Genomic DNA, 12,081 nt, shown 5'->3' with positions numbered 1-12,081 from the left:
ATGACCTTGAAAGTAAGCCATCTATTTGTTGTTGAGCTTCAATGGTCACAGTCAATAAGCAGGACTTTTTGCATACATTTCACAACAGAAGTATTAAATTTAGATCAAGTGATCTATTTTTGAAATGCTACTTTAACCTTGCCTGCTAACAGTAGAATGCTCACAAGTAGAGGAAGCAATGTAATCAGGAATACATCCAAATGTTTTGTATGAGGTCTGTAGAATTCTTAATCATTAATATTAAAACACAAATTCATAAATACCCTAAGTATTGATAGTCCAGAGAATTTTTTTTTTTGGCTGATCTTTAATCTGGTATCAACTCAGTAAAAGTTAAATCCTTATCTGCTGTGTCCTTGAGATCTCCAACAAGATATTTTGAAAATGCATCCCTCATAATTATAACTGACTCTGCCGTGCTATTATTTAAAGAGAGTATTTACTATTGTGCTGATGAACAGCTACACTGGGTTGAGAAACCTGCACAAACATTGTGGCATGACAGCAATTGCCATTTATGTACTACATTCTCAGCCTAAAAAATATGCAGCTTCTAGGAAATGCTTTATGGCATAAAAATTCAAGGGTTTGCCTGTGATGTGTCATAGTAAATGTTCCCTAGGTTGTCTGGGCTGGTGGATAGGTGGGGATGTGCTGTGGTACAATGTAGGGGCTGAACTTGTATCAAACACTTCAAGAAGCATTGGGACTAGTGGATACACCAAGGGGTGTTGTATGTGTGTGGGAACAGCTGTGTTGGGCTGGATATGTCGAGTTTGATTTAATTTGGCTCCCACATCCAAAAATGGTTATCCTGTAAGAACAGGCAAAGCACGTATGTACTTTTCCCTACTGATCTTCCAACCTTTGGTCCTTCTAGGTCTTTTCTGAAATGAGGAGTGGTGGCACAACAATATTCCTTGCTTTGTTCACCCTTCCCATGATTTCCATTATTCAATCTTTGACTGACTTGAAATTTTCAGGGAACTTTATCATCTAGCCCAGAACTTCTCTTCTGTTTGATAACAGTCAGCTCAGAGGTCATTACTTTATATGTGGAGTTAGGATTACTCCTCTCCAGTGTGTGCTATTTTATTTTAACTGGGTTTAAAATTCATCTGCCATTTTCTGGCCCAGTAGCTCAGTTATGTTATGTCCTTGTGCAGTTCTCGGTCAGGCCTCTTCTTGAATAATGCAGACTGTGCCCCCTCCCTGCACAGCCTGTTTTCCATTTGGAATTTCTATTCTATCATATATGATAGGTTTGGATTTTTCAAACAGCACTTTAGACATTCCTGTAGATAATATATCACAAGTGGCAGACGTCCACCCAGCAAGCCATGTGGCTTTTGTTTTAGAAAAAGGCGTGGAAATGTGATGAATTTTTCTCTTGGATACCCTCAGGAGGACTCTGGCATCCTTGTCACAGTCACACTAGGTGTTCAAGGAAGAACAGAAAGTTCTGGCAGTTAGTCCTGAATTTGAGGAGAGATGTCATTATTTTGCTAGCAAGGAAAGGTGCTGCTTGTTCACATTGTTTATTTTAAGACTGCTTCTTTTAAGTAACAAGACTCATTCTTTGGGAATGATTTTTCAAGCACTTTATTGTATGTTAAACTGGAGGATTGAAGGTTACGGATCCTGGAGACACTGTCCCTTTCTGACAGTAACATAAAATGAAGAGGCTTCAGTATAACTGTGAGTTCAGGTGTTTGGATGCAGTGGCTTTCTTTGAAACACCTGCCTCAGCTGTTGTCAGAGAGTCACACCCCTTTCCAGCTGCATCCTGACAGTGCTTGTGTGGCTCCTGCTGCAGATGTGGCTGAGGGCTGGCCAACAGAATTATGGAGCAGAGGATGGTGTCAACCTCTGTAAATCATCCTCGATTTACTGAAATCTTTGTCAGGCACAGTTGTTGCCAAGACCAAATTCTGTGGGAGAGGCCTTTTGCTGATTGTCCCCAGTGGTGAGATAACTTGCACTTAAGCAACCCTTGCCGACCTGCCCATCCAACAAAGCCTCTCTGTCCTCTGCGTTCAGCTTCTGTTAATTGTAAGACACGTTAGCAAAATACAGCAAAAATCTCAGCTGAGGTTTAGTTCAGCAACTTTTGATTGTGTGTGTGTGTGTTTGTGAACTGCCTTGTAACCTATTCAGGTGTGAGAGGCTTCTGACTTCCCTTGTTACAGCCGCCCAAGGATCTGTGCTCCTCAGCAGAGACCCAAAAGCACTGGTTAGGATCAAGTGGAGTGTTTTCAGGCACCGTGCAAGTTTTTCCCATGCAGTTCCTCAACTGCTGTTTTCTGCCTTTCAGACCCCTGCTATTCCTGACTCGGGCATCTCTTGAGGAGAGGTTGTCAGCTGTGATGGATTGTGCATTCATTCTGTAATGGGGGCAAGTAAGCACTGGGGAATAGGCCTAACGCACTCGTTTCGCTTGTGGCTTGGGTTGAACTTGAACCTATTTCTCCAGAGGAATAGCAGAAGAACTTTAAATTATTATGTTTCTAGTCTTTTAAGTAACTGTTATTTTATGAATAATAATTGAGATCAGTAAGATCAATTTCTGGTATTCCTGGAGTTCTACTGAATGATCAAGAAGCAATAACTAGTAAAGGACCACGAGTCTCAGCTGAGTAACAGTTAATACAAAGTAAGAGTGCAATAATTTTTAAATATTTTTAATTTTTTGGGGGATACATTTATTCTTTTCAAGTTATCTGGGTTACTCATGTATATGCACCCACAGGTGTAAAGCACTAAACCTCTTTTGCTTCATTCAAATATTGTGGTGCATTAAAACAATGTTCAGACCATATGAAATAAAAACAGATGTTCAGATAGGTCTTTGAATATATATGCTATGAAATTAAACTATGCTAAGATTTATTAGGTACCTTTTGTTTCATCATGTCTGTGATTCATTAGGCCTGACTTGGAAATTACATTGATGTTGCTCAAGACTAAGTGTACTGGAATAGCCAGAGTTACATCATTGTTCACCTCATGAGTGGATGGAAAGGAAACTATGAGCATTTCTGCTGCTATAATACAATGGTCTATGTACAGAAATGTGCTTTCAGGGTTTATTTACTCATGTTTTTTATTATATAACAGAGTGATTTCTTTTTCATATGAAAAGAGGTTGGCCTACTACAGACAAACATGATATCACTATATGCTGACAAAGTGAAATCATAGTTTGATGAGTTCATTTTGAATGACAATAATTGAGGGTTTACTAAGCATGACAACTTGGAAAATTAAAATATGGAAATATTCCGAATCCTGTTTACTTTTACAACCTTTCCATCTTTTTGAGTTGCTTCGAGAATACCGAATTTTCTCACAAGCAAGCAGTGCTTATTTTCCAGACCCTAACTGGGAAGGTGCAGCAGGAATTGAGGAAAATGATGGATCATTAATCTGCATATTTCTCACTTTAAGAAGGAATACCATGGAGTAAAGGGATAAGTGAAAAACCTCATTCTGCACTGCCTATTGGCAGACACTGAGTTGTGCCACGGGGAGATCTGTAGCACACAAAGACACCAGAGGTCTCTCACTTTAAAAATACAAGGTCAAGAGTGACAGGAGCACAAAGATAAGACAAAGAGCTTCCAGAGCTTGGAAACCATTGTCCATTAGACTGAACTCTGAATGGAGTGGGTTTATGGCCAGAACGAGAGAGGACTAATCAAAGAGGAGTGTGAGGACACTACTGAGTCTTAGAGAACGTTCAAGAAAATTTTGCATGTAAGTTTTATCATTTTTCTGTGGATTTTTTTTACCTTTTGGGACTTCTTAAAATAATATGTGATTCATTCTGGCAACCTCTATCTTATGTAAGTCTTAGGCTGATCCTTGACAGCTCTACCACCTGGAGTGATGAACCAGTTCTCTGCCTTTGTTCTTAATGGGCAATGCAGGTTTAGCTTCCAGGTGCTTTCACTCTCTGTAAATGTGTGTGTTGCTAGGGTAGGAGTGAGAGGTTATTACTTTTTACCTAAATCTCAAAGGTTTTACTTCAAAATTTATTGTTTCTGAATTCTTGTGTTTTAGAGAATATAAATACACAATTCACTATTCTGAGTTTGTAGATGTTAGTGTTAAATGGACGAGATAAATCCTGACAAGCTCAGTGTTTGAAAATCAGGTATCAGAGAGAAGAACTTAGCAAATATGCTGAAATGTTGAGGAGATAAAAAGCAAACATGTAAAAATAACTCCTACAAAACATACATAAGTGCTCTGTAAAATGTAATTTATGAATACACCATGCAGATAAAATGACACCTCTTTGTGTTTTAAATCTTATGGGATGTGTTTGTTTCCAAAGGTTAATCTATAAATCAGATGTGGACCTCTGGAAACATGTTTGAGTAAGCTGGCTAGTTTGGAAAATATTTTGATGATTAGCTTGGTTCTGGCTGAGTATCACAACTGAGCTGTCTGGTGAACGTCCTTTGGAGATAATGTGGCCAGTACTGTAATATCAGAAGAAAATGTGTTGTTGGGAAGGCAAAGCCACAAAGATTATTTAGTTGTAGTTTCAGAATAGAAAAGAAAAATAGAAAAAAATAGGAAACAGCCACAAATTCACTAGCCCAAATTTCTCCTCTGACACACACGCATTCAGCATCTGAATGGATGCCCGTATTTCTAATTAAACGGGCTTCTACTTATTCCTTTGCTGGAGGCATTTTTGTTTGATTAACGGAACAAAAGGTTAATCATATAAATGTGCCATCTCATAGCGTTGTGAAGCAGGAGAGAATGGGTTTCTCCTTGTTCTCCCTGCTCGGCTGCCAGTCAGCTTTGCTGGCTGCGGTGCAAACACGGAGCTTTCCCCTCAGGCCCCCGTGACACACTTTTCTCGACTTATTCTTGGTAGAAGGTGAACGTTCCTCGTGTCTGTGACTTGAGCTGTCTTAGTGGAAGTTTGTAGCTCACCTAATGGATGTGTGAGCTGGGCAGGAGATTCTCGGGCTCTGTGAGGGATAGAGCAGACATGCAAATCCCTGCCCCGTTAGGAAGGAGCTCTAATTGCTCCTCCACCTAACGTGCATCTATGATTAAAACACAGAGCAGTGAAGTTATTAATGAAACCATGGTGTGCTTGGAAGCAGGTGGATCATGGGGTTTTTTTAATACCATGTTAATAAGATCTTTTGTAATTCCTTGTCTGAATTTACCTGGTAATTATAAGGTAGCAACTATAATTCTCTTGGACAGACTATTAGTTATGATTTCCTTATCTCTCCTTTGTAAGGACTAGTGCACACTAGAAGCAGCAGGCTTTCATCTCTGCAGGTGACCTACATTTATGCTTGCAATGAAATAAAAGAAATTGCAACTTTGAATAGATACACTGAGAGTATAAACCACAAAAGTCTAATTCTCCTCTGTGACTTGTTTTCATTTTGGGGCTTTGAAATTCACTTAATCTTTATGCACTCTTGGCTTTCGGGGCTGGTCCAGCTGAACCTGGTGCCTGTGCATGGTGTGGGAATTGCTGACAGCACAAACATGCCCCAAGCTGCTCCTCTGCCTCCATCCCCAGCCCTGTCACAGCCCCAGCACAGATGTCTCTGCTCCACGGGCACAGTCTGTATAAGCTGCAACTTGGTGGGGTTTGAGCTTTGTGAGGGATTTTTCAATTTCGTTTGCAGTACTGAAAAGAAAATTTTTTTTTTTTTGAGATTAGGCTAAAAAAGCCTTTTTAAATGGTTGTTTTGGCAAAACAGAAAAAAAGTTGTAACCAAATAAAACATTTGTATGTTTTCAAGGAATTCTTAAGCATTCCCTAGAAGTAAATTTTGAGTAGTTTCTCAGCGAAACATCCTTTTTGGATTCATACCTGGTATTTTTTAACATACCAGAAGCTTTAATGTTTTAGGTTTTTTCATAATAGAAAAAAATTATAAATTCAGCATCAATGTGAAATCTGGCAAATTTGTTCACACAAAATGTCTCTTGATTTTATTTACTGTTCTGAGATGTCTGCTTAGTCCATAGATATGTCCAGGGGAAGATGGTGTTAGGAAAGCTGCCTTGCTCCCCAGCTGCTTTTGTCAGAAAGGTTAAACTCTGCATAGATTGTGTGCTGAGAGCTTTTCAGGAGTTGGGAATAGATGGATTCTGGGGATGGGAGATGTTTTGCTTTGTTTTCTTTGGTTTTAGGAGTACTTATGTGAATAGATCACATCTAAATGGATTCCCTGTATTCAGAGATTATCTGAGTGATGGCTCAAGCACTGTAAATGGCAGTTCCTGTGAGAAGTCTTTTGCCTTTCCTATCCCGCCCGTTCAGTCTCTGAACACTTAGCAGGTGGCCACTGCTGGGCTATTTATGACCACACCAGCTCTGCTACAGTTGCTTGGAATTGGATGCAAAATATCTGCTAATGTGGTGTGGATCTGACACTGCAGAGGTGAACAATTCTAAGGGTGCCCATAATTATATTTATTTTCTGCCCCTAAACTGACAGTGAATCCTCTCAGCACTTCTTTACATAACTGGAAATGCTGTTCTCTGTGGTATATATGTTTGCATACAACCCGTGTAAGCAGGAAGAGTGCTGATGGTGGGCGTAAAGAAAGGGAATAAAAACAGCTTGGTGGGCTTTTCTATCCGTCACCACTGCTCTGCATTGTGAGAATGCCGTGGGGATAATATGATGAAAGTGTGGAGATGTTTGCAGGTAGCTTCTGTTTATACAAGGTGAAGATGCACATAAATCCACTGGCTGAACGATTCAGACCTGTCAAGTCTCATGTATTATGCACAGGACTTATTCAATTAGCCCTGCCACAGTGCCTGTAACTCCTGCACTTGAAGGGGGTTGCCTTGGCCTTGCTCCCACTCCACAGTTTATGTTCCAGGTGCAGCTGCACAGCCTCTGCCATGGGACACACAGTCCTGCCTCTGGCATGGGAATGACTGGAGAGGCCACAAAGTGCTGTGAGCAGGCAAACCTGGCCTGGGTGGGACTGTGCGTGGCCCAGGATTTTGAGGTCAAAGCATTGGCAAAGCCCTGGGTTTGTCGGAAAAGTTTAATCAACAAAATGAAGACAGAGGCTGTGCAATGGCTTCAGACTGAAAGAGAGTAGGTTTAGATTAGATGTTAGGAAGAAATTAATCTCTGTGAGGATGGGGAGGCCCTGGCACAGGTTGCCCAGAGAAGCTGTGGCTGCCCCATCCCTGGGAGTGTCCAAGGGCAGGTTGGATGTGGCTCTGAACAACCTGGTCTGGTGGAAGGTGTCCCTGCCCATGGCAGGGGGTTGGAACAAGATAAGCTTCGAGGTCCCTTCCAACCCAAACCATTGTGAGATTCTATTATTCTAATCTGTTGATTTAAATAAGTTGTACTAAACACAAAGTAATTGCATTACAATGTGATTAGTATACATAGGGCTAAAGCTGATTTTATAATCAACGTATAAATTACCACCTATAATTTAAACTCGGAGCTGGTACTTGCAGCATTGCTTTGTTTCCCAGGATGTGTCCCCTGACAACGTGTGAGTCGGAAAGTGGTGCATGATGCCAGTCTGAACAGAATGCTTGTTGTGATCAGCTGGGTTGCAAAGCGTTTTGCCTTTTGTGTTTCAGTAATTTAGAAGATCTGATAACTGCACAAAACTAAGACAGATGTGTGTGAGTCACCAGGCGTGCTTGTTTGCTTGGGATTTTTTTTGTCGTTGTTGTTGCCCTTTTTTTTTCTTTAATTTTTTTTTTTGCATATTCCCATTCCTCTGAGCCAAGTCGCTTTTTTACGGTGTTCTGCACTGAGATGACCGCTGTCTCCCGCCCTTGTGTCCGCAGCGATGCATCTCCTGGGGCTGAACTGGCAGCTGCAGCCGGCCGAGGGACCGACCTTCAACAACGGGCTGCGGCCGCCGCGCCCGCCCGGCGACGACGGCCCGGCGACGGCCCCTGCCGGCAGAGGTGGGTCCAGACCCGCGGGGTCCGCGCGAAATCTCCCTGAAAACAGCCTGGTTTTGTCATTCGGTTTGGCCCCTCGCTGCGTCAGTGCGCAGAGTCATGTGATTTCTGGAAGCTGATCGCTGGTGAGGATGTGCCCGCCCGGATGATGCTCAAGAAGGGCTTAGTCGTAAAAGTGTGCTTTTTTCATTGTGTAGATGTACTGCTTCCAGGTGTAGTTAGAGATCTCAAAGGGAGATGAAGCTGAGGGAGCTGGGCTTGTTCAACTCCGAGAAGAGGCAACTGAGACCTTATTAATTCTTATAAATATCTAAAGGAGGGTGTCAGAGGATGGATCAGGCTCTGCTCAGTGATGCTGAGCAATAGGACAAGAGGTAACGGGCAGAAACTGATACACAGGAAGTTCCACCTGAATATGAGGAAGAACTTCTTTCCTGTGCAGTGACCAAGCACTGGAAAGATTGCCCAGAGAGGCTGTGGGTTCTCCCTCACTGGAGATATTCCAGTCCTGTCTGGATGCAGTCCTGTGCCATGTGCTCTGGAATGACACTGCTGGGGCAGGGAGGTTGGACCAGATGACCCACTGTGGTCCCTTCCAACCTGACCTGCTCTGTGATTCTGTGAAAAGCTTGATTTAGTAGAAGGGAAGTCAAGAACTTTGGCTTGCAGCTGGGACCACATCTCTGTTTCTTCTTCTTTCTCAGATGAATTCTAATATCAAACATCAAGGACAGCAGAATTTGACCCATAGTAAACAGTCTGTCCTGTGGTATTAGTATGAGCAATGCAGGCAACAAATGGATTCTTTTTCTCTTAAAGAAAATCCTCCATCCAGTGGAGGATGGCAAAGACAGGGCAATGAGAAGAAAGAATAAGAACCAGAAATACTTTCTTAAGCTAAGAAAGGGCATGTTAAAAATACAGAGAAATTACATGTCACAAAAAAGACTTTAATCACCTAAATTGAATGCTTGTTACTGGTGAGGTTCAGGGGTTTTCTTCACTACACCACAGTAAAGCTTTCTCTGGTTATTACAAAAATTGCAATGAGAAGACAGAACAGAATGTTTGAGTTAGTCAAAGCACCTCTCAGACCTTGGTGTGCTGTGATGGTGGGATGGTGTGACTGAGCACTCACTTTCGGTCAACAGAAGAGTTCTGTTCAGGGCTGAGCAGCACCTCAGGACCTGTGATCCATGTTAAACTTGCTGATTGCCAAAGCAAGTGTTAGAAACAAGTGCTAACACAAGATACTTGCATGGGATGTACTGGGGGGGAAAAACCAGTTCAAATACAGCTGGGCAAGGAAGCTGAGTTATTCTTTTATGGGCTTGATCATTTCATGGATTTGCTTTTATTTCCAAAAAATGCTGCTGCACCTCAGCTTCTTCCTGTTCTTTGTGGAGGGACTGGCTTTGGCTTTGTCGTCATGAAAGTCTTTTTAGACAAGTGTTGGTTGGTTTGGCTTTCATCTCTGACTGGCTGTAGGTCAAACTGGATGAACAGCACATCCCTGAGTGCAAGGCAGGATGTGTATATTACTGCTGAGCTTCCTCCAGACTGTGCACAGGTGAGAGACCCTATGGTTCTAGGCAGGAGCCTGAACAGCTCAGGTCTGCAATTATGGTCACTTAGCAGACAACTGCAGTGTTTAACACTCTTCCCAATTCCCTCCCCTGCAGCTTTTTGTTGCCATCTCTGGGCGAACATAGGGCAGCAGGATTATTGAATTGGAATGTGCTCATCTGCCTGGGGCACTTCAGTGCAAATTCTGGCAGTTTATCCCGGCCCCACTCTAATTAGCTTTGCACATTTGAAGAGGTGGAGATGCTGCTCTTTTGGGAGTGGTAACCTCCTGTAGAGGAGACAAGGAGAGAGAACTGCTGGTTATGTCTTAAATTGCTGCAGTTAGCATGTTGGAAAAGTTTACTTCTTGTTCTTCTGACATTTTGTAGAAGGTTGCTGAAATGTTGATAACCTGGGGGAATGGGGAAGAACAATATTTAGGCAAGTAATCCTCCACAGTGGAATAAAATGAATGACAGGTTTGGATGAACACAAGGAATAAGGAAAAGACAAATTCTTAGAGCTGGGAAGGGTAAAAAGTTTTTCTACCTCACCTTTCCTTTTTTATGTCCAAGTTAATATTGCTATCCCAGCAGTTTTTAGGAAAGCCTCTGACAGCTTTTAACACAACAACCATTTCAGGGCTCTGGCTGTGGAGAGTGACCTTTCTATAATTGACACAACTCAGGATGAAGCCATTCTTTTCAAAACATGGGTCTCCCAAAGAAACCTTTAACCCCTAGTCTGAGAAGGGCCACTTAAACACAAGCTGTGCCTACTCAGCAAGCAAGGCATTTTAAAGTAGAGCAATTTGAAAGGAGGAAAGAAAAAAATAGCAGGTATTCAATTTGATCTGCTTGTTCCTTATTAAGAGACTAAATTCTGGTACAAAATAATAAAACTGCAATTTAAGATGAATGTAAATTACTTTATTACTGCATATTCCTACCTGAATGAAAACAAAATTCACTATTAAGATAACACAGTTTCAGGGGTTTTGTAATTACACACTACATCTCACTAAAACTGGATATGTCTGAAAGGAGGAGGCAAGTGCAATGGGTAGAAAAATCCTCAGTGCTGCTGTAAAACTGCAAGTGAAGTCCACCATGCTGTGGAAGTTGTGCTGAACTAGGGGTTAGATTAAGAGACAAAAGTAAAGTTCCTCTCTTTATACAAATTATAACACAGTATCCCTTCATGGTGCGTAAAAACAAAAAAATTGACAGCGCCATGGAATTGCTACGGGGACGAGGTAGATTGTAATGACATTAAAAAAAGCTTTCTGAGAGTGAAGCCCATTTGTCTCTTAGAGTTTGTAAGGATAATGTTAGAATTTTGGTGTAATTAATCTAAATTAGAGGAAAATGTGGGGGGGAAAAAGAGGCATGTTTGGGAATAATTGCTTCTTCACAAAGAAGTGAATTAGATGACCTTATGGGATTTTTCTGTGCCTGGATTCTGTTAATCTATGCTAGAAATGTTTTCTGCATTGAAAATTACGTAGAAGGTTAGACACACGTTGCCATAAAATATGTGACTATGTGCTGTTTCCTTTCTAATTGACAGAATATACCATGAAAATCAACTTAAACCGTGTCAGAGGACACCTAAGATAACCTACCGTTTATGTGGAAATATCCAAACTAACTCCAGCTGCAAATCCATATAAAGAACACTTTGATGTAGAGTTTTTTCTTTAGGAAATATTGTCTTTGGTGTGCTCACAGATTTAGCAGATTTGCTAGTAATTAAAAAATGACTTAGTTATTATCTTGATTATTTGCGATAGTGATGTTCTATGAAGCTGAAAAATACAGTTAAGAGACTGAGGTCTCTGATCCTGGAAATCCTCATTTTAAAAGACACCAAAGATAATTGTGGACCTGAAAGATCACTTTATGCACAATAAATATACTAATTGGAAAAAGTAGATATGAATTTGTGTTCTGATACTCATGTCACTGAGGATTTGTGTCTCATTGGACCAACCAGCTTGATCCAAGTTCATGGTCAGTTTGAGATGTTTCACTAAATCTACCACAATGTGTGTGGATTTCAAAAAGACAATTTCAGGTAATTAAATATTAAAGTATTGAGGTGTCATGAAAAATACTTGTTTCCAGATAACAAGTTCAGCATTGTAAATATAATGGCAATAACGAAACAAAGGAAGTTAAATTTGCTGTTAAATTTGTTATCATCTTTCTTACTTGAGATGAGAGAGGAGAAAAACAGATTCCTACTGATCTAGCAGAAATTTTCCTTGGATACATGTGGAAAGCTGAGCTCAGCAGTCATTGTGTAGCTGTACAGGTTGTCATCAGCCCTCTCCAAATGATGTTGAGAGCTCTGCCAGATGCAGCTGAGAGTCACATTTTGGTTTGCACACCGAAATTAATAGTTAAGCTGTTTTATTAACAATGCAGCAGACAGGCAACGTTAAAGGAATAACAAAATGATGCAATGGGAGGATCTGCCACGCTCATATACTGATGATTTGGGGTTCAGATGCGAAAAGAACAGTTCCTGACTCGACTGCCTGAGGCACTGGTGCTACCCCCAAC

At 41.2% G+C, this 12,081-nt stretch overlaps 1 protein-coding gene across 16 annotated transcripts in view; it reads left to right on the top strand.

Moving 5' to 3' along the window:
- TENM2 (teneurin transmembrane protein 2) overlaps positions 1-12,081 on the top strand; it is a 643,539-nt gene that overhangs the window by 510,391 nt on the left and 121,067 nt on the right. For 13 of the 16 annotated variants that reach the window (XM_027682929.1, XM_027682927.1, XM_027682926.1 and 10 more), the window contains one exon: positions 7,829-7,951. The exons of the other annotated variants lie outside the window; for them this stretch is intronic. In XM_027682929.1, coding sequence (XP_027538730.1) covers positions 7,829-7,951 — 123 coding nt within the window. The remainder of the gene's footprint in view (positions 1-7,828; positions 7,952-12,081) is intronic. 16 annotated transcript variants of the gene reach the window in all.

The sequence above is a fragment of the Neopelma chrysocephalum genome, unplaced genomic scaffold, assembly GCF_003984885.1.
Source record: "Neopelma chrysocephalum unplaced genomic scaffold, ASM398488v2 Primary Assembly neopelma1_63, whole genome shotgun sequence".
In the NCBI taxonomy this organism is placed as follows: domain Eukaryota; kingdom Metazoa; phylum Chordata; class Aves; order Passeriformes; family Pipridae; genus Neopelma; species Neopelma chrysocephalum.
Note: the sequence above shows the minus strand (reverse complement) of the source record. Positions and strands in the feature narration are given on the sequence as shown.